Source organism: Oncorhynchus tshawytscha, linkage group LG22 (genome assembly GCF_018296145.1).
Source record: "Oncorhynchus tshawytscha isolate Ot180627B linkage group LG22, Otsh_v2.0, whole genome shotgun sequence".
Classification (NCBI taxonomy): domain Eukaryota; kingdom Metazoa; phylum Chordata; class Actinopteri; order Salmoniformes; family Salmonidae; genus Oncorhynchus; species Oncorhynchus tshawytscha.
In genome coordinates, this window is record NC_056450.1 from 6,392,046 (window position 1) to 6,415,714 (window position 23,669).

A 23,669-nucleotide genomic window follows, 5' to 3' on the forward strand; every position below is an offset into this window, starting at 1 on the left:
TCAACAAACAAAGCACAAGGTCTGCATTACTAGGTGGCCTGTCTTAGAGGAGGGAAATAATAAACAATTGAAGATACTCAATAATAATTCTCAAATGAACGAATGAACTCAAATGAACGAATGGGTTTCAATTATAGACTTATTTTTGTTCTGTATCCAGGACTAAAAGTAAGGTGTACATTTAAATATGCTTTGATTTGTTGCATAATGTATGTATCCTGTATATTTGTGTCAAGCAAGCCAATAATAATATAAAATAACAAATGGATTGAAGGTTGAAATAGTATCAGAGAAAGAAACAAATAGTATAATCCTTGCAACAAAAAAAAATCCTTCTGCAAAAGTGTATCCCGTGCTTCTTACACCACCTGTCGAAAGCACTGGAAAATAGAAGTTGGTGGGAATCCCTCTGTACTGAGACGCTCGCGCTTCAGTTCTCCTGTAGGCTACACTGTGAAGGATGAATTGCTTTCCTCTCCAATGCAATGTATTTAACTCTAGGACTCGCTTCTTTCCAAAACTCAATGAAGACGGATATGGCTCTACAACTAACATGTGGTTTGATTTAAGTTTTTAATGGTCGAGAATATACTTGAGATATTTCACCAAAAGAGCTTGAAACGTGCACATTTAAAGAGATGATGGCATCAATAGGGGAGTTCGATCCGCTGAACAACATCGTTCCTGCAACTAAAATTGAAGTAACCGTGTCATGCAGGTAAGGTCATGAATGTATGATACAATGTTAAATGCCGCGATTAGATCTTATATAAGTGAAACATATTGTATTGAAAGTATGCAAATGTGACCCTTATGTGTGCTAATATAATATTTCAATTATTTAAAGCACATGTTCTGTATTCATATGCAATTAGTGTGCACACCAAGTTAAATATGTATCTTAATTTAGGCAGCATTCGTATTGTTTTAGAATACCAAGCATAGAGTAGAAATATGATAAAACCATTGTTTCACCTCATGCATGGATTCTCATTCACCTCCTTCCTGATACACCTTCAAAGGTGCGCCGAGACGTGCCTGACCGCAGTGCATCAGCCGGGTGTAGTCAACAGTGCTAATGCATAATTTTCAGGCACTGAGACTGGATAGTGTTGTGGTATGGCTAGCGATTAATGACCTCTCAAGCAGGTGTAGCCTATGTAGAACCATACCTACAATAGACCTTGGCTACCTGTGAACAAACCATTACATGTGTGGAGTATACAGTATTCCCACATTGTCCACATAATTGTCTTCATGAAAACTTTTGTCACATTATATCTTTCTCGTAATATAGTACTTCATAGAAAGCAGACTCCTCTGCCTCTATGCAGAACCCCTAGTATCAAATGTGCCTGTTGTTGCCCCCTCGACATCATTTTCACGGTCAAATGTTTTATCCCGTCAGTTGCCAGTGAGCGTAAATGTGATTAAAAAACCCTGGCACTGTACATAACCTGTAAAATCGGTTGATTAATTGACACAGCAATCGATTTAGAAATATTTTCATACAATGGCAGGACCAATATGATCTACACAGTCAGGCCCTAAACCTTTTTATATTCATACAATGGCAGGCCTTAACCCCCCCCACCCCCCACCCCTATTGCTGGATTTATGGCAGAGCTGCTAATTGGTTTATTTTCCATGAAAACATGTAGAGCCTAAAAAAAGAATAGAATTTGAATTTTAACAAAGTCCAAAACAAACATTTAGCTGTTAGTTAGTTAAATTCAAATAGGCAAGTTCTTGTATTTTGAGGCTTAAAATCAAAGCCAGTACATTTTGTGGTTGGAATTGCAGTATGCATATCATTTGAGAATTTAGACGTGAGGTAGCAAATTTTGACAGATTGGTTTCATCTAGACAAACAAAATAAGGTTGCTTAGCAACCGGATACCAACGAGTTCTGTGAAGGAAAAAAAGTGAGTAATTGCTGATAACATTCATGCTGAGGGCTGGGCCTGTATACAGTACAGGACAGTATGCTAAAGCTCAGGAACAAATGGAATAACTGTTTTTGGGGGAGAAAATATTGACATTTTCTGCTGTCTGCATGACAGCCATTCCAGTGTTTTCCATGGAAGTATGTGTTTGTTTTCAGACGCATGTTATTTCCAGGAAAGGTCATCAGATAATCGCACTGAGACACTGTGAACTGTGATTCATCAACCACAGACACAATTTGTTGTAGCATAACCTATGGTATGTACCGTAACCTACAATGCTACTTGTACAAAACCAACAGCACTTATAGAGGTTTCACAAGGGATCTGCAATATGACTAAATAATGTGAGTTTATAAGGGCCTCTAATAACACTTTAACAGGTGAAATGTGTGTTCATTAACTTTCAACTAAGGCTACATACAAAAATAAAAAAAGAGGTAGCAGGTAAGTATTCTGTATTGGCGCTATAAGCTATTCAAGGGTCCCTGAGCTCCAGAGGATGTTGGTGGGAGGAGGTACAGGTAGATGGGCTCATTGTAATGGCTGGAATGGAACGGTATTGAAAAACATCAAACATATGGGAACCACGTTTGACTCCACTCCATTCCAGCCTTTACAATGAGCCTGTCCTCCCACTAGCCTCCACTGCTGAGCTCACCTGTAGCTACTCATATCCTACAAGCCAGGTTACATTCCTCACATCTGATACTGACATAGAATGTCATACTAACTGTTTCAATTTAATTTGTCAACTTATTGTGACGTGGAATCGACATGGAAAATACATTGGATTTGAAAAAAGTCATCAACATAAACTGTTGTTTTGAGGGTGAAAACCACAAGATTATGTCATTATTGTAACCAATGTTCAACATAGACAAACCTTGTATGTGACAAACTGTGCATTTGGAAAGTATTTATTATTTTTTTCCACATTTTGTTACGTTACAGCCTTATTCTAAAATGGATTAAATCAAATAAAAAGTTATCATCAATCTACACATAATATCCCATAATTACAAAGCAAAAAAATGTTTTACCTTTTTTTGCAAATGTATTACAATTAAAAACCAGAAAAACAAAAATTACATAAGTATTCAGACCCTTTGCTTATGAGACATGAAATTGAGCTCAGGTTCATCCTGTTTCCATTGATCATCTTTGAGTTGTTTCTACAACTTGATTGGAGTTAACCTGTGGTAAATTCAACTGATCGGACATGTTTTGGAAAGGTACACCTGTCTATATAAGGTCCCACAGTTGACAGAGTATGTCAAAGCAAAAACCAAGCCATGAGGTCGAAGGAATTGTCTGTAGAGCTCCGAGACAGGATTGTGTCGAGGCACAGATCTGGGGAAGGGTACCAAAAATGTTTTGCAGCATTGAAGGTCCCAAGAACATAGTGGCCTCCATCATTCTTAACTTCATATTGCTGCAGGGGCAGTATTGAGTAGCTTGGATGAAAAGGTGACCATTGTAAACGGCCAGCTCCTCAGTCTCAGTTGCTAATATATGCACATTATTATTAGTATTGGATAGGAAACACTTTAAAGTTTCCAAAACTGTCAAAATATTGTCTGTGAGTATAACAGAACTGATATTGCAAGCGAAACCCTGAGGAAAATCAAAACAGGAAGTGGCTTCTATTTTGAAAACTCCATGTTCCATAGCCTCCCTTTGCTGGATTTAAAGGGATATGAACCAGATTCCTTTCCCTATCGCTTCCACTAGGTGTCAACAGTCTTCAAACATAGTTTCAGGCTTTTATGTTGAAAAATGAGCCAGAACGATAACATCGCGTCAAGTGGTCACATGAGTTTTGCTCACACAACAGAGGATAGGTATTGCTTTTCCCTCTCCTACTGTGAAAGACATTTGCGGTTGATATATTATCGATTATATATTTTAAAAACAACCTGAGGATTGATTATAAAAAACGTTTGACATGTTTCTGTGGACATTATGGAAACTATTTGGAATATTTGTCTGCGTTGTCGTGATCGCTCTTTCCTGTGGACTTCTGAACAAACGGAGGTATTTTGGATATAAAAATAATCTTTATGGAACAAAAGGAACATTTGTTGTGTAACTGGGAGTCTCGTGAGTGAAAACATCTGAAGATCATCATAGGTAAACGATTAATTTGATTGCTATTCTGATTTTTGTGACCAAGCCTCCTGATGCTAAGTGTACTTAATGTTTTGTTGTGCGATCGATAAACTTACACAAACGCTTGGATTGCTTTCACTGTCAAGCATAATTTCAAAATCTGACACGACAGGTGGATTAACAAAAGGCTACGCTGTGTTTTCCTATATTGCACTTGTGATTTCACGAATATAAATATTTGTAGTAATATTTATTGAATGTAGCGCTGTGCTATTCAGCAGTTGTTGATGACACTTATCCCGATAGGGGGATTGCAGCCATAACATGTTAAATGGAAGAAGTTTGGAACCATCAAGACTCTTCCTAGAGCTGGCTGCCCTGCCACACTGAGCAATCGGGGGAGAGGGGCCTTGGTCTGGGAGGTGACCAAGAGCCCGATGTTCACTCTGACAGAGCTCCAGAGTTCCTCTGTGAGGATGGGAGAACCTTCCAGAAGGACAACCATCTATGCAGCACTCCATCAATCAGGCCTTTATGGTAGAGTGGCCAGACAGATGCCATTCCTCAGTAAAAGGCACATGACAGGCCACTTGGAGTTTGCCAAAAGGCCCCTAAAGGACTCTCAGACCAACAAGATTCTCTGGTCTGATGAAACCAAGATTGAACTCTTTGGCCTGAATGCCAAGTGTCATGTCTGGAGGAAACCTGGCACCATCCCTGCAGTGAAGCATGGTGCTGGCAGCATCATCCTGTGGGTATGTTTTTCAGCGGCAGTGAATGGGAGACTAGTCAGGATTGAGGGAAAGATAAATGGAGAAAAGTACAGAGAGATCCTTGATGAAAAGAGTGCTCAGGACCTCAGACTGGGGTGAATGTTCGCCTTCCAACAGGACAACGACCCTAACGCAGAAGTGGCTTCGGGACTTGAACCCGATCAAACATCTCTGGAGAGACCTGACATTGGCTGTGCAGCGACACTCTCCATCCAATCTGACAGAGCTTGAGAGGATCTGCAGAGAAAAATGTGAGAAACTCCCCAAATACAGGTGTGCCCAGCTTGTAGTGTCATACTCAAGAAGACTCGAGGCTGTAGTCACTGCCAAAGGTGCTTCAACAAAATTCTGAATAAAAGGTCTGAATACTTATGTAAATTTGATATCAGTTATTTATTTTTTATAAATCTGCTAAAATAAATAAAAACGTGTTTTTGCTTTGTCATTCTGGGATAATGTGTGTAGATTGATAAGGGAGAAAAATATTTAATCCATTTCAGAATAAGGCTGTAATGTAACAAAATGTGGAAAAGTCAAGGGGTCTGAATATTTTCCGAATGCACTGTATGTTGAATTTGTACCTTTCAAACAACATCAGATCTTTAACGTTATATCCACTATCAGAAAAAAAACAATAGGCTGGCAGGACCTCTGACTGGAGAGTTGATCTACAACTATTCATTTGTTCTCTCATCACTTAATTTAATAACCAAGCCCAGCCCTGTTTAGCTTTTATATTTGCCATTGACTATTACCAATGGGCTATCAGGAAAATGGTTATTGATAAATCTTGTATTAACTAAATACTGTATATTCACTGTTGCTATTGAAGTCATTCCAAAGGGTAGGTTTAACAGAGCGAATGAAATGTAACCATACTTTATGATTCATATATCATCAATGAGACTATTTAGGCCTGTATAGTATTTGTAACAGTTATTGTTTCAATTTAACCCAGGGTTCATCTAAAAATAGACAATACATACAGTGGGGGAAAAAAGTATTTAGTCAGCCACCAATTGTGCAAGTTCTCCCACTTAAAAATATGAGAGAGGCCTGTAATTTTCATCATAGGTACACTTCAACTATGACAGACAAAATGAGAAAAATAATCCAGAAAATCACATTGTAGGATTTTTTTATGAATTTATTTGCAAATTATGGTGGAAAATAAGTATTTGGTCACCAAAAGTGTACCTATGATGAAAATTACAGGCCTCTCTATTTTTAAGTGGGAGAACTTGCACAATTGGTGGCTAACTAAATACTTTTTTGCCCCACTGTATATGCCTAGGGTTTCAAGCTTTGGTTGATTTCAAATGTAATCTTCAAGTTAATCTTTAATATGTTGGATTCACATCTCTATTGCAAAAATCTAAGTTAAAGAATAGGACTAAATCAAATCAAATAAATCTTTAAAGGCACTTTAAAGTCTTATACTTTAACTTTGATTGTTGGTTGAGATGGCGATGTGAGTCCATCATATCATTTATACATTTCTAGACAGAGTCAGTGGCTCAAAAGTTACTTCTCCTTCAAATGTTGATATTTGTTTGTGCTAACACCCAAACACAGTTCAATTACACTTGAAATACAGTTAACAGCCTAATATTACAAATGATAGTCTCCAACTAAACCAAAAATAAAAGTTAAAGAATAAGATTAAGCCAGTGGCTCAGATGAAACTATCTAAGCATTAGATATCCTTTAAATGTTGATGTTTGGCTGTGTTGTCAGCCAAACAAAATGTAATAACACTTTTGTAATAAATAGCCTACATTTAAGGATATCTTACAAACCAATGAAACAGGATTCAACCTTAAAACGAGTAACCATGGCCACATTTTGAGGTTAGCCTACTGTAACTATAAATGTTTTCTGATGTAATCATAGAAAGCATGCATGTTCAGGATACCATGCAAAGGTCTGTGGAGATCTTCACAATTGCTTAAATCATCTGTGCAGAATCTTAAACAGCTTGGATCACTGGCCCTTTCTGCAATCCAGATCATTTGGTTGTGCTATTACATGAAGCACAGTAAGTTGTTGTACAAATACTAACATCTGACATTGTATTCACATTTTATCTTTGTTGTGCTTTAAAATGTTTGAAAGCGCAGTGATAACAAATAGGGAATTCAAAAAATGCCTTAACCAAATATTACCCACCAAAAATGACATGGTGCCCCCAGTGGGATGGGATTATACATTTTTGGCTGAGTGGCCTTCGTGTTCTGTCCAAATAAATGAGTCACTGGGATGGTCAGAATTCCATGGTCACAAACCAGCCACCACTGGCACCAAACAATAATCCTCCCTGCCTCTGAAAAGCGAATGGAACGGCTGATGGTGCCACCGTGGAGATTACAAAGCCTTAACTCTGGATTTCCTCCATGCTTAGAAACAAGTGGGTGGTTCTCTGTGAGACACATCTGCAACTTCTCCTCTTATCACAGCTAATAAAACCTTGCAAGTCTCAAGCGGACAACACAATCAGCCACAACATTCATTTCATTTGCCCGCCTCTCATCAACCCATTTCCTCGACGTGTTGTGCATCTGGCAAACTGCCAACCTAAAATGAACCTGAGGTATGAGTACAGAAAAATGGAAAAGAGTCGAGGGATTCTCAACTCACTGACCTGGTAAAGTAGTGCAGCCAAACAAAAAGGTGTAATGGGTTCGCATTCAAAAATATGTCACATGAAGCTTACTTCATTTAAAAATATATATTTTCATTGCATCAGGGATAACATACACAGACGTTTCGGCTTCACAACCTTCTTCAGACACACAGAGACAGACACCAGCAAGCACAGACAGTTCCCTTCTCTGAAAAACATGTCAGCTGGGGGGTGCAAATGTACCTCAGCTCAGTGGTCCAGAGCTCCTCAGAGAGACTCAGTGTTTGTGCCACTTCTGTCATTGGGAGTAGTTGTTTCCCCTTTGATATAATATGAACCATGAATCCAATGGCAGTGACTCAAATACTGACGATATAGAAATGATCCCATGAGACTGTGTCACAGTTGGTTACTGTGACTGATAATTTTACACTTATCGCACCATTCATTTTATCCTGTACATGGGGGATGATGTTGAACTTAGACCAACTGTTGTACTATAGTGGTGACAGCAAAATCTTATCTCCTACTCAAAGGTTATGGCCTTAATCAGGATACAGTACCTGTAAATGGACCAAACTAGTGCTATTATCTTGGGACTGTCATTAATGGAGGTATACACTTTTGTGTGCCTCTAAATTGGGTTGTTAGTCTATTTTGGCCTGTAAATACCTTATTTTACTGACATTTTCTTTAGGTGTGTAATATGAAATAAGGTCGTTATTATTCATGCACTGGGCCAAAATTGGTGTAGAAACAATTGTTCATGTTCCTTATCAGGAAGTTCGACCCACTGATTACGATGCTGTGTGATCTAATTGATTATGTGTCACTTCAGTCTTACACATATATTTAGCCAAAAATGTTCTGGTGTCACCCTATGCACTCTAGCTGATTTGTTATGTATTTTGTTTAACAATACATTTTCAGTTGTGCTGAATCTTACATTAAGTATTATTAATTTGTTGTTCTCACAGAATAAATATATTTCTACAACAGAGGAACACTAAACATAAGCAAAATGTTAAAGGGATACTGCGATTCTGGCATTTTTCTACTGATGCTGTTGGCTATCATTGAAGAACTGGAAGCAGAATTCAAGAGAGAAAACAATAGCGCTGAACTTACTTACGTAACTGTAGACTTCCAGTTATTGTGCTAATGCTAGTTAGCATTGGCTCTGGAAACTACCTCTATCCTCCTTCACACTGTATGCAGAGGAATAAAAATGGTATCCATGAGTTCATCTGACTCTGGCTAAGTAGAATCTCACATAATGACAATAAATGTTAATGATAATCAGTTCAGTCTGTTTATCGCTATTGTTTCCTCTTTTAAATCCTGCCTCCAGCTCTTCAATGATAGCCAACAGCATCTGAAATGATGTATATTTTGTTTTGAGGTGGGAAAACTACCTAGTGTTTTCCATGAGAAATGATGTACCAACAAGTGAAGAAAGACTACATTGAAATATGTTCAAGTGGGTGCTACAGTGACATTGAATACACTCTATGGAAAGAATAACAGCCTGATTAAATTATTATTATTTTATTTCCCCTGTATATTATTTCCTTAGGGATCTTCTGGACGTGGACACATTTTCCAAGTCTGATCCTGGTATGTGCCTCTCTTTTTGAGTGAATGTTTATCAGAATGTGTGAAATTCCATGCATGCATTTGTCCTATCTGTCCTGAATGTACTCATGTAAATTCTAGAGAGTTGATTCCATCATTTTTACAAAAACTTCAGGGACGTTATAAACATTCCGTTATGCAGTTAAGCTGCATTCGTTTCTTTTGTAAAGCAGTTTATTTTATACAGACATTTGTCAACATTTCTAAGGACGATTCTGAGATTTGGAATATGATGACATAGGATAAATTGTAGAGGTTCCACATCACAGGTTCATAGTTAATTTTAGCTGTTTTACTCAGCATTTCTCCTATATTTTGGTCTTCAAAGTCACATAGGTTGCCTTATCTATTCCCTACATCTCAGTTTGTCACTCTTTTCTGCTTGTCTCCAATATTTAGTCTCAGTCACACAACCGCAGCTGCAGTGTTATCTGCTTGAGTCCTTAATAAGAGTTTTTGATCAGATCTATTTCATGTGTAGACATTTATTCATGGCCTCCCATTTCACTGTGTTGTGAGTATGTCTTATTGCTCTCCAAACTGGACTTCCAAAAGGCACAGGTCACTTTGGAGCACAGGAATGAAATCACCTTCCACTTGGCCTATATTTTGTTCCGTGCTTCAGATGCTTTATACAACACATCAATTATTATTGCTATAGTGTTGTTTGGAGACCTCTACTATGTGTTTGTCAAAAGTCTGTCAGGTTGAAGTCATACCAGGGTGAAAGCTTTGAGCTGTCAGGGGGGGCTCAGGGGTCTCTGGGTTGAAGACAGGTAGAAATGGGATTCAGCTGGACAAACAGAGCCAGGCTCAGAGTGACTCGTATTAAGGCTACTATCACAACTGCAGTCCCACAGAGCCAGAGAGACCAGGGCTCTGATGAAACTTCACAATAGCAACAGCCATCTAAAGAAGGCACTGGAGAGAATGGCTGCCGTTTCATGGGCCCTTAACCAACTATGCTATTTTGTTTGTTTTTTTCGCATTTTTTAAAACTTATTTTGTACATAATGTTGCTGCTACCGTCTCTTATGACTGAAAAGAGCTTCTGGAAAACAGAACAGCGATTACTCACCTTTGAACTGGATGAAGAATTTCTCTTTAATGAGTCAGATGAGAGGGATTTACTCCAAACACCCGAACAGGAACTCATCCCCGTCATTCACAGGAGAAAGAGACGGAAAATATATTGTGGAAAGAGATCGGGGTGCCTTGTGAGGATCCGCCGATGAGTAGCTAATTTGCCCTTGTCATCCGTAAAACTAGCCAACACACAATCGCTGGAAAATAAATTGATGGGCTAAATGCACGTATATCCTACCAACGGGACATTAAAAACTGTAATAGCTAATATTTCACAGAGTCACGGCTGAACGACGACATGATTAACATACAGCTGGTGGGTTACACACTGCATCGGCAGGATAGAACAGATGCCTCTGGTAAGACAAGGGGTGGCGGTCTATGTATATTTGTAAACAACAGCTGCTGCACGATATTTAAGGAAGTCAAGGTTTTGCTCGCCTGATGTAGAGTATCTCATGATAAGCTGTAGACCACACTAACTAGAGAGTTTTCATCTGTATTTTTCGTAGCTGTCTACATACCACCACAGACCGATGCTGGCACTAAGACCGCACTCAATGAGCTGTATACCACCATAAGCAAACAGGAAAATGCTCATCCAGAGGCGGCGCTCCTAGTGGCCGGGGAAACTTGCAGGGATGCAGGGAAACTTAAATCTGTTTTAAATTATTTCTATCAGCATGTTAAATGTGCAACCAGAGTGAAAAAAACTCAAGACCACCTTTACTCCACACACAGAGATGCGTACAAAGTTCTCCCTCGCCCTCCATTTGGGAAATCTGACCATAATTCTATCCTCCAGATTCCTGCTTACAAGCACAAATTAAAGCAGGAAGCACCAGTGACTCGGTCAATGAAGAAGTGGTCAGATGAAGCAGATGCTAAGCTACAGGACTTTTTTGCTAGCACAGACTGGAATATGTTCCGGAATTCTTCCGATGGCATTGAGGAGTACACCACATCAGTCACTGGCTTCATCAATAAGTGCATTGATGACGTCGTCCCCACAGTGACTGTACGTACATACCCAAACCAGAAGCCATGGATTACAGGCAACATACGCACTGAGCTAAAGGGTAGAGCTGCCGCTTTCAACGAGTGGGACTCTAACCCAGAAGCTTATAAGAAATTCTGCTATGCCCTTCGACAAACCATCAAACAGGCAAAACATCAATATAGGACTAAGATCGGCTCATACTACACCGGCTCCGACGCTCGTCGAATGTTGCAGGGCTTGCAAACTATTATAGACTACAAAGGGAGGCAGCCCAGTGACACAAGCCTACCAGACAAGCTAAATTACTTCTATGCTCGCTTTGAGGCAAGTAACACTGAAACATCCATGAGAGCACCAGCTGTTCCGGACGACTGTTTGATCACACTCTCCACAGCCGATGTGAGTAAGACCTTTAAACAGGTCAACATTCACAAGGCCGCAGGGCCAGACGGATTACCAGGACGTATACTCTGACCAACTGGCAAGTGTCTTCACTGACATTTTCAACCTCACCCTGTCTGAGTCTGTAATGCCAACATGTTTCAAGCAGACCACCATAGTCCCTGTGTCCAAGAACACTTGGGCACCGGGACTATGGTAACCTGTTCTTGGGCACAGGGACTATGGTAACCTGCCTAAATGACTACCGACCCGTAGCACTCACGTCTGTAGCCATAAAGTGCTTTGAAAGGCTGGTCATGGCTCACATCAACACCGTTATCCCAGAAACTCACTCCAATTTGCACACCGCCCCAACAGATCCCCAGATTATGCAATCTCTATTGTACTCCACACTGCCCTTTCACACCTGTACAAAAGGAACACCTATGTGAGAATGCTATTCATTGACTACAGCTGAGCGTTCAACACCATAGTGCCCTCAAAGCCCATCACTAAACTAAGGACCCTGGGACTAAACACCTCCCTCTGCAACTGGATCCTGGACTTCCTGACAGGCCACCCCCAGGTGGTAAGTGTAGGGAGCAACACATCCGCAACGCTGATTCTTAACACGGGGGCCCCTCAGGGGTGCGTGCTCAGCCCCCTCCTGTACTCCCTTTTCACTCATGACTGTAAGGCCAGGCACGACTCCAACACCATCATTAAGTTTGCAGATGACACAACAGTATATAGGGAGGAGGGAGGAGGTCAGAGACCTGGCCGTGTGGTGCCAGGACAACAACCTCTCTCTCAATGTGATCAAGACTAAGGAGATGATTGTGGACTACAGGAAAAGGACGACCGAGCACACCCCCATTCTCATCGACGGGGCTGTAGTGGAGCAGGTTGAGAGCTTCAAGTTCCTTGGTGTCCAAATCACCAACAAACTAACATGGTCCAAGCACACCCAGACAGTCGTGGAAAGGGCACGACAAAACCTATTCCCCTTCAGGAGACTTTGATTTGATTTGAGCAACAGCCCCACAAGGTACTCATTACTCAGAGCTGGGGGTCTGGGATTCTGAGTTTAGTCCTAAATTGATTTAGGTAGTTACTTGGTTTGATTATATTCTTCTGCATGATGTGCCTAATCTCCAACAAGTTCTGTGATGAAGAAATGTGATATGGATGTTTTACCTCTTCTAGTTTGTGCTATCTACATAGCCAATCACTTAGATTAGATTCACTTTGTGTATTTGTGTGCAGGCTTTGTGGAAATGGACGAATATGTTCTGAATACATAGTAAGCTCCCTCCCCCTTATCTAATTTAAAGATGGCTCAGACATCAAAGTACTTTATCCTTGTACTTTTCTGTGAAAAGTAAACAGATTGTGGTGTGTGAGTGTCCATGATTGAATGACTTAATGACTTTATGCCTTGTCTATGCACTTGTCCAATTACCCATGTGTCTAAGAGCTTTATGTTGTGTTTGTGCCAAACATATCCCATTAACCCATTGTCACACTATATTCTGGGCATGCGTAGTGCTGGCACATTTCTACCGTATAACCATGTAACCGACTGTTATGGTTGATGACTGCCATGAAAATAATACAACTTTGTTTTGGTGGAATGAACTACACAGCGTGCCCCTCCCTGCAGCAGCAGCACACATAGAAATAGAATAAATAGAACGTGCTTGGAACCTCTAAACCTGGCAATTCAACTGATAAACTCAGGACCCTCGCAATGGCTGCCTGGGATTGTGATGTAATAATTTCCATATGTAATGTAGAATGTTCATTCAAATGATGTTTACTGATGTGGCTCATGCAATGGAATGTATTTTGTTTAATAGTTGAGTTGAATTAACAAATCACAGCACATATTGATGGGTACACGTCTTGCTTTTACTTCCTGCTTTGCTCCTATCCACCTCATTTTTAAAATGTTGCTGTGGGCACAGCCAACAACGAAAGTGATGGATTCAACTTCCATTCTGCAGTTCTCCTGTGGCAAACTTGCCAGAGTAAATTATTTGAAGGAGTCCATTTATAGAGTATTAAAGTCATGTAAACAAGTACAAGTGTAAATGTATAAGTGTAATTTGATATTTATTTCATTCAAGTTTGCTAACGTTAGCTAGGCCTACTAGTAGGCTACTTCTGCTGTCATAATAACATTATTTGTGTTGCGTCAGTTAAGTGCCATCCACCAAGCCAATAATGATAACTATACCGAACAAAAGTATGATCGCAACATGCAACAATTTTTAAGATTTTACTGAGTTTCAGTTCATATCAGTAACTCAGTAAATTGAAATAAATTGAATAGGCCCTAATCTATGGATTTCACATTGGAATACAGATATGCATCTGTTGGTCACAGATACCTTAAAAAAATGGGCCTCACATTGGGTTCGTCACGGCATCTCTATGCATTCAAATTGCCATCAATAAAATGCATTTGTGTTCGTTGTCTGTAGCTTGTGCCTGCCCGTACCATAACCCCATCGCCACCATGGGACACTCTGTTCACAATGTTGACATCAGCAAACCGCTCGCCCACACAACGCCATACACGTGGTCTGCGGTTATGAGGCTGGTTGTAAATTCTCTAAAATGACGTTGGAGGTGGCTTATGGTAGAGAAATTAACATTCAATTCTCTGGCAACAGCTATGGTGGAAGTTCCTGCAATCAGCATGCCAATTGCACGCTCCCTAAAAATTTGAGACATCTGTGGCAAAGAGTTGTGTTACAAAACTGTACATTTTAGATTGGCCTTTTATTGTCCACATCACACCTGTGTAATGAGCTTGCTGTTTAATCAGCTTCTTGATATGCCACACCTGTCAGGTGGATGGATTATCTTGGCAAAGGGATGTAAACACGTGTGCATTTGAGAGAAATAAGCTTTTTGTGCATATGGAACATTTCTGGGATCTTTTATTTCAGCTCATGAAACATTGGATCAACACTTTACATGTTGCGTTTATATTTTTATTCAGTGTATGATGATAAACTATAGGCTACATACAGTAACTGACTTAATGTTTCTGGACCCCAGGAAGAGTAGCTGCTGCACCTGCACCTAATGGGGATCCCTAATAAATACCAAACCTCTGGTATTGACTTTTTTTTGTTCACCTGAAATTACGCTTAAGTAATAATAGTCTACTTGTTATTAAGACGTCTAACCTTTACATATGAGTTAGCTTACTTGTACACTTTGAAATTATATGAAAACGAGTGTTGATTCTTTGAAGTAAAGTGTTTAAACGTTTCATTGTTTTAATTGTTAACTTAAAACTATTATTCAAGATGAACTAGTGTCAATGTTGATTAGAGGAGAAAATGTGCGTCTTTAAAAAAAACTTTATTCAAACGGTTATTATGGTTACCACGGTTATTTGGCTAACCAACAACCATCATCCAAAATTCCATGAGCGTCACAGCCCTATGCATACACTTAACCCAAGCATGGAATTTGCTCTTCCAAATTCCTCTAATTGACTTAAATCCATTCTGCGTGGTGATTGCTTCTTAGAGGAGTTGGGATCCTGAAAAGACAATTGAGTGCCAAGTATAATCTCTTTCATTGGAATGAGAAATACATAATGTGATGTTTGAGATATTTGATGTCATTGTTTGAGAGCTCTTCACTGTACTGTATATTGCTCGTATTTGTCACATTGTACTCCCTTGCATTTAAAAGGCCTCATTTATGATACCACTTTCATCCCTGTCCAAACTAGTTAATCACTATGACAGTCAAGAACGAGTCAAAGCTTTAAAGGAACAGTGTTGAGATTTTTCTCTTTACTCCACGTCAGGGACCACAAACATAGTTTCTGTCAGCTGCCTGTTGGTCCATTTTGGAATGAGTCGTTTCTATAACAATGATTTAAAGATTTCTCATTTTGCATATTGTAAATTGGCCAGAATGAGTCAATTGCTTTTAATTGCTTACAAAAGCTGATCTGTATGACTCAAGTAATTGGACTCCCACACTGATGCAGAACCGCCAGCCTCTTCAATATGAAGGGAGTAGGCAGTGTGGAAAACCCAATTGCCCCCATCGTGCATGACCACCTCAGTCCATTTAGAAGGTAAACTACCCAAGGACTGCTTCCCTGCTGAGATCCTTGCCCAAAATAAATTAAAGGTAATTTAAGGAGGTCCAATACTGTATTTGTTTCCTATCACAAACCTATAATTCCATTTATTAAGTTATACACTCTGATCGAAGCTTAGAAACGCTAGTCCCTGTAGTTTGAGTCGATTTGCGATGGCAATGATGTGCATTCATTTATTACGTCTTATTAAGTCACTCAAGGTGCTTTTCAAAAGGTAATATTTTAAATTGCACTGGATAGGACTCCCCTGCAGATTAATATAAAATCTGCAATTTCACCCACACAGACTACGTCATTCATCTCTGTTTTGCATGGCTCTTTTAAGTGGGAATAAAGCATTTATGAAACTGAAGGGTGCAGGCATGGTAATTTATATTTATAACATTTCTATTGACTCCTCCACTCTTAGAGACATCACTCAGCTATAATGTACCCTTTCTAGCCACCTACGCCACCCTTTCATTGGCAGCCTTACACTACCTTTAAAAAGTTTGGGGTCACTTAGAAATGTCTTTGTTTTTTAAAGAAAAGCACATTTTTTGTCCATTAAAATGACATCAAATTGATCAGAAATACAGTGTACATATTGTTAATATTGCAAATGACTATTGTAGCTGGAAACGGCAGATTTTTTATGGAATATCTACATAGGCGTACAGAGGCCCATTATCAGCAACCACCACTACTGTGTTCCAATGGCACGTTAGCTAATCCAAGTTTATAATTTTAAAAGGCTAAATGATCATTAGAAAACCTTTTTGCAATTATGTTAGCACAGCTGAAAACTGTTATCCTGATTATTGAAGCAATAAAATTGTCCTTCTTTAGACTAGTTGAGTATCTGGAGCATCAGCATTTGTGGGTTCGATTACAGGCTCAAAATGGCCAGAAACAAAGACCTTTCTTCTGAAACTCATCAGTCTATTCTTGTTCTGAGAAATGAAGGGTATTCCATGCGAGAAATTGCCAAGAAACGGAAGATCTTGTACAACGCTGTGCACCACTCCCTTCACATTAGCCTTTCAAACGGTCTCTAACCAGAATAGAAAGAGGTGTGGGAGGCCCCAGTGCACAACTGAGCAAGAGGACAAGTACATTAGAGTGTCTAGTTTGAGAAACAGACGCCTCACAAGTCCTCAACTGGCAGCTTCATTAAATAGTACCCGCAAAACATCAGTCTCAACGTCAAAAGTGAAGAGGCGACTCCGGGATGCTGGCCTTCTAGGCAGAGTTTCAAAGAAAAAGACAAATCTCTGACTGGCCAATAAAAGGAAAATATTAAGATGGGCAAAAGAACACAGACACTGGACAGAGGAACTCTGAGGCTGCTCGTAAACTGCTCCAGCTACATCAAGACACCCATAGAGTGGCAGACTAGGCAGTGGATTTTCACACGTTGGTGGCTGAGAATGCCTGGAACCCGGAAGCATTGTTCGACATGTACCTTCACGGATTATCAGAGGTGATCAAAGATGAGCTCGCAGCTCGGGAGTTACCAATGGACCTCGACTCCCTCATAGCCTTGACCATCCGGATCGATGGGCAGCTACGAGAACGTAGGAGTGTGAGGGAATCTGTCCCCTGTCGCCTTTGCTCGCCCTCGATTCCCAACTCGACTTAGAGGAATCACCAAAACCTCCAAAGGCATTTCCGAGAGACTCCAACGTCACCCGAGTGCTCATGGGAATCGCTGAGGGCGGTAGACTCCCCTCCTTCAGAGCCCAAGCTACTGGGAAGAGCTTGATTGTCTCCAGAGGAACATTTACGCACCATTTACGCACTGTGTTGCGGGACTACAGGACATTATATTTCCACCTGTCCATTGAAAAGACCAGGCTCATCAGTAGGCACGAGTACTCTGGTTAGCCGTACGAGGATTTTCCAATCTCCCATTACTCGCACCCATCTCCATGCCACCCTGTTATGGGGTGAGCACTTATCGATGCTACCTTGGTGTCAGAGCTTGGTATCACAACTCAGCCCCTCTCCATTCCCATGGACGTCAGAGCGCTGGATGGGCGCTCTATTGGCCGAGTCACCCGCAATACGATTGCTATCCACCTACGGGTATCAGGGAATCACAGTGAGTGTATGCAATTAATCTAATCAGTTAGACTAATCAGTCTAAGCAGTTAGACGTCTTTGTCCTCACATTGTCCCGTGTATACAGTGGGGAGAACAAGTATTTGATACACTGCCGATTCTGCAGGTTTTCCTACTTACAAAGCATGTAGAGGTCTGTAATTTTTATCATAGGTACACTTCAACTGTGAGAGACGGAATCTAAAACAAAAAACAAGAAAATCACATTGTATGATTTTTAAAACCTGCAAAATCGGCAGTGTATCAAATACTTGTTCTCCCCACTGTATATCTTTTTTCTTCGCATATCTTTTTTATATATTTTGTCCTAAACCTCAACTTCAATATACTCTCCTGCAACCCACCTCACCCAATGTGGCATGGATATGCTATTTTCTAAAGTATTTTTCTTTACTTTCAAACCAGAATCCCCCAACATAAGCTAGCCAGCTAACTAGCTACTAGCTAGTAGTCAGCTAACCACTGCTAGCGGTCATCAGCTAACCTTTAGCTAGGAAATCTCTCGCCAGTTTGCACAATGCGATTCATAGCAGAACATACCAGACTTATTTTCTCTCCATATCCCCAGATTCCTACCGCAAGCTCTGAACCTTTTCACCTGGATCATTGCAGCTAGCCATCTGCAATCCGAGTTGCTACTCCTGGCTAACGTCTCTGTCCCAAAGCAAGCACCAATTAGCCTGGAGCTAGCAGATGCTAGGCCCATCTCCCGGCTAGCTGAAGAGGTCCATCAGCCACTCCTTGGGCTACAATACCTATTATGGACCCCTTTTACCACATAAAATCCTGCTAATCCATTACGACTGGACTACTGAAATAATCTGCCCGAGGGTTCTTTTTGCAACAGGCTCCTCTGTCGCGGTGTCCCCTGAATGCCCATCTGCTAGCCGCGGCCCGCTAGCTGTCTAGAGCATATCCGGCTGTTAGCTGAATAGGTCCATCAGCCAATTTCTTGGGCCACTATACCTATTGTGCCAATTGGACTGGGCAGCTTTACTACACGAACCCTACTAAATCATCACGGCTGGTCCGACGGAACTGCACGAGGATGCTCTGCACGAGGAGGCTACAACAGACTTCTTCCTTCGCGACGTACCTCTAAGAACCTTCTGCTAGCTTGCTAGCCCCGGCTAGCTAGCTGTCTAAATCGCCGTGTCTCCAGCCAGCTTAACTACTCACTGGACCCCTATGATCACTCGGCTACGCATGTCAATATGCCTTGTCCATTGCTGTTCTGGTTAGTAATTATTATCTTATTTCACTGTAGAGCCTCTAGCCCTGCTCAATATGCCCTTTTGTTCCACCTCCCACACACAGGTGTCATCACCTGGTTTAAATGATGTTTCTAGAGACAATATCTCTCTCATCGTCACTCTATGCCTAGGTTTACCTCCACTGTATTCACATCCCACCATACCTTTGTTTATACATTATGCCTTGAATCTAATCTGTCGCGCTCATAAACCTGCTCCTTTTACTCTCTGTTCTTATAGCCTTTAGCCTTACCCTCATCCTACTCCTCTGGTGATGTAGAGGTTAATCCAGGCCCAGCAGTGCCTAGCTCCACTCCCATTCCCCAGTCGCTCTCATTTGTTGACTTCTGTAACCATAAAAGCCTTGGTTTCATACATGTTAACATTAGAAGCCTCCTCCCCAAGTTTGTTTTATTCACTGCCTTAGCACACTCTGCCAACCCAGATGTCCTAGCCGTGTCTGAATCCTATCTTAGGAAGACCACCAAAAACCCTGAAATTTCCATCCCTAACTATCACATTTTCCGACAAGATAGAACTTCCAAAGCGGACGGAGTGGCAATCTTACTGCAGAGATAGCCTGCAGAGTTCTGTCATATTATCCAGGTCTGTACCCAAACAATTCGAGCTTCTACTTCTAAAAATCCACCTTTCCAGAAACAAGTCTCTCACTGTTGCCGCTTGCTATAGACCACCCTCTGCCCCCAACTGTGCCCTGGACACCATATGTGAATTGATTGCCCCCCATCTGTCTTCAGAGCTCGTGCTGCTAGGTGACCTAAACTGGGACATGCTTAACACCCCGGCCATCCTACAATCTAAGCTTGATGCCCTCAATCTCACACAAATTATCAATGAACCTATCAGGTACAACCCCAAATAATGGATCTGCGATCAAACGACCACCCCTCATCAGCAAACGCTCATCATCAAACGCTTCAGCGAGCAGGCCTTTCTAATCGACCTGGCCCGGGTATCCTGGAAGGATATTGACCTCATCCTGTCAGTAGAGGATGCCTGGTTATTCTTTAAAAGTGCTTTCCTCACCATCTTAAATAAGCATGCCCCGTTCAAAAAAATGTAGAAGTAGGAACAGATATGGTTCACTCCAGACATGACTCCAGACATGACTGCCCTTGACCAACACAAAAACATCCTATGGCATACTGCATTAAACTTAAAATAGCCCCCGTGATATGCAACTTTTCAGGGAAGTTAGTAACCAATATACACAATCAGTTAGGAAAGCTAAGGCTAGCTTTTTCGAACTGAAATTTTCATCCTGTAGCACAAACTCAAAAAGGTTATTGGACACTGTAAAGTCCATGGAGAATAAGAGGACCTCCTCCCAGCTGCCCACTGCACTGAGGCCTCCTCCCAGCTGCCCACTGCACTGTCACCACCGATAAATCAACAATAATTGAGAATTTCAACAAGCATTTTTCTATGTCTGGCGATGCATTCCACCTGGCTACCCCTACCCCAGTCAACTGCCCTGCACGCCCCACAGCAACTCGCCCAAGCCTCCCCATTTCTCCTTCACCAAAATTCAGATAGCTGATGTTCTGAAAGAGCTGCAAAATCTGGACCCCTACAAGTCAGCTAGACAATCTGGACCCTCTATTTCTAAAATGATCTGCCGAAATTGTTGCAACCTCCCCAAAGATTGGAAAGCTGCCGCAGTCATCCCCCTCTTCAAAGGGGGAGACACTAGACCCAAACTGCTGCAGACTTATATCTATCCTACCCTGCCTTTCTAAGGTCTTCGAAAGCCAAATTAGCAAACAGATCACCGACCATTTTGAATCCCACCGTAGCGAGCAGGCCTTTCTAATCGACCTGGCCCGGGTATCCTGGCTATGCAATCTGGCTTCTGAGCTGGGTGCACCTCAGCCACGCTCAAGGTCCTAAACTATATCATAACTGCCATCGATAAGAGACAATACTGTGCAGCCGTATTCATCGACCTGGCCAAGGCTTTCGACTGTCAATCACCACTTTTTTATCGGCAGACTCAACAGCCTTGGTTTCTCAAATGACTGCCTCGCTTGGTTCACCAACTACTTCTCTGATAGAGCTCAGTGTGTCAAATTGGAGGGCCTGTTGTCCCGACCTCTGGCAGTCTCTATGGGGGTGCCACAGGGTTCAATTCTCGGGCCGACTCTCTTCTCTGTATACATCAATGATGTCGCTCTTGCTGCTGGTGATTCTCTGATCCACCTCTACGCAGACGACACCATTCTGTATACTTCTGACCCTTCTTTGGACACTGTGCTTACTAACCTCCAGACGAGCTTCAATGCCATACAACTCTCCTTCCCTGGCCTCCCTGGCCTCCAACATTTCTTCATGCTCTTCAACCAATAGCTGCCCGCACCTGCCTGCCTGTCCAGTATCACTACTGTGGACGTGTCTGACCTAGAATATGCGGACAACTACAAATAACTAGGTGTCTGGTTAGACTGTAAACTCTCCTTCCAGACCCACATTAAGCATCTCCAAATCAAAATTAAATTTAGAATCGGCTTCCTATTTCGCAACAAAAGCAACATTCACTCATGCTGCGAAATTACCCTCGTAAAACTGACTATCCTACTTATCCTATCCTACTTGACTATCCTAAAACTATCCTATCCTACTTGACTAAACTGACTATCCTACTACCGACTTCAGCAATGTCATTTTCAAAATAGCCTCCAACACTCTACTCAACAAACTGGATGCAGTCTATCACAGTGCCATCCGTTTTGTCACCAAAGCCCTATATACTTCCCACCACTGCGACCTGTACGGTCTCGTTGGCTGGCCCTCACTTCATACTCGTCCCCAAACCCACTGGCTCCAGGTCATCTACAAGTGTTTGCTAGTTAAAGCCCCGCCTTATCTCAGTTCACTGCTTACCATAGCAGCACCCACCCGTAGCACGTGCTCCAGCAGGTATATTTCACTGATCACCCCCAAAGCCAATTCCTGCCTTTGGCCGCCTTTCCTTACAGTTCTCTGCTGCCAATGACTGGAACGACCTGCAAAAATCTCTGAAGACTCATATCTCCCTCACTAACTTCAAGCACTAGCTGTCAGAGCAGCTCACAGATCATTGCACCTGTACATATCCCATCTGTAAATAGCCCATCCAACTACCTCATCCCCATACTGTATTTATTTATTTATTTTTCTCCTTTGCACCCTAGTATCTCTACTTGTACATTCATCTTCTGCACATCTATCACTCCAGTGTTTAATTGCTATATCGTAATTACCTCGCCACTATGGCCTATTTTATTGCCTTACCTCCTTTATCTTACCTCATTTGCACACACTGTATATATACTTTTCTATACTGTATTATTGACTGTATGTTTGTTTATTCTATGTGTAACTCTGTTTTTGTATGTGTCAAACTGATTTTCTTTATCTTGGCCAGGTCGCAGTTGTAAAGGAGAACTTGTTCTCAACTAGCCTACCTGGTTAAATAAAGGTTAAATAATATATATGTATATACATATATATATATACATACATTATTATTGTGTATATATATATATATTTAAAAAAAAAAATATGTTCCCATGTTTTGAGATATTCATGGCTCCAGAAGCACAATCCCCTGATCAACTGGGCTACTGGTGCTATCGTGGGTTGTTCTCAAGTCGGCCCAGCCTGCTCCGGGATGTCTCCCTGCAGGCTTGAGAGAAGCCTCAAACCTCTCCGCCATTCCCGCGGAGTATCTGAACCTCCAGGTAGTCTTCAACAAGGCCCGGGCTACTTCTCTCCGCATCAACCCTACGACTGCGTCATTGAACTTCTCCCAGCCATTTACACCCCCTCGGGGGAAATCTTTACTCCCAATCGGGGCCAGAGACCAAGGCTATGGAGGAGTACATTGAAATGTAATATAGCGCAGGGTTCTTCATTGTTGGAAGAAGGACCAAACCTGCATCCGTGTATCAACTACAGGGGCCTTAATGACATCACAGTAAAAAAACATTACCCTTTACCACTCATCTCCTTGGCTTACAAACCTCTTGAGGGAGCGACCATCTTCTCCAAGTTGGACCTTCGGAACACGTGCCATCTGGTTCGGATACGGAGAGGAGATGAGTGGAAGACTGCCTTTAACATGGCTAGTGGGCACTATGAGTACTTAGTTATGCCATTTGGGCTGACCAACTGTGTTCCAGGCCCTGGTCAACAATGTGCTCCGGGACATGCTGAACCGGTTCGTGTTTATGTACAATTGAAGTCGGAAGTTTACATACACTTAGGTTGGAGTCATTAAAACTTGTTTTTCAACCACTCCACAAATTTCTTGTTAACAAACTACGGTTTTGGCAAGTCGGTTAGGACATCTACTTTGTGCATGACAAGTAATTTTTCATACAATTGTTTACAGACAGATAATTTCACTTATAATTCACTGTATCACAATTCCAGTGGGTCAGAAGTTTACATACACTAAGTTGACTGTGCCTAAACCTGCTTGGAAAATTCCAGAAAATTATGTCATGGCTTTAGAAACTTCTGATAAGCTAATTGACGTAATTTGAGTCAATTGGAGGTGTACCTGTGGATGTATTTCAAGGCCTACCTTCAAACCCAGGCTTGACATCATGGGAAAA

The 23,669-nt window shown here is 41.4% G+C and overlaps 1 protein-coding gene across 1 annotated transcript in view; it reads left to right on the forward strand.

Moving 5' to 3' along the window:
* Nucleotides 1-451: 451 nt before the first annotated feature.
* LOC112221635 (copine-9-like) overlaps nucleotides 452-23,669 on the forward strand; it is a 111,666-nt gene continuing 88,448 nt past the window's right edge. The window contains exons 1-2 of the mRNA XM_042303613.1: nucleotides 452-718; nucleotides 9,031-9,071. Coding sequence (XP_042159547.1) covers nucleotides 639-718; nucleotides 9,031-9,071 — 121 coding nt within the window. The 5' untranslated portion in view covers nucleotides 452-638. The remainder of the gene's footprint in view (nucleotides 719-9,030; nucleotides 9,072-23,669) is intronic.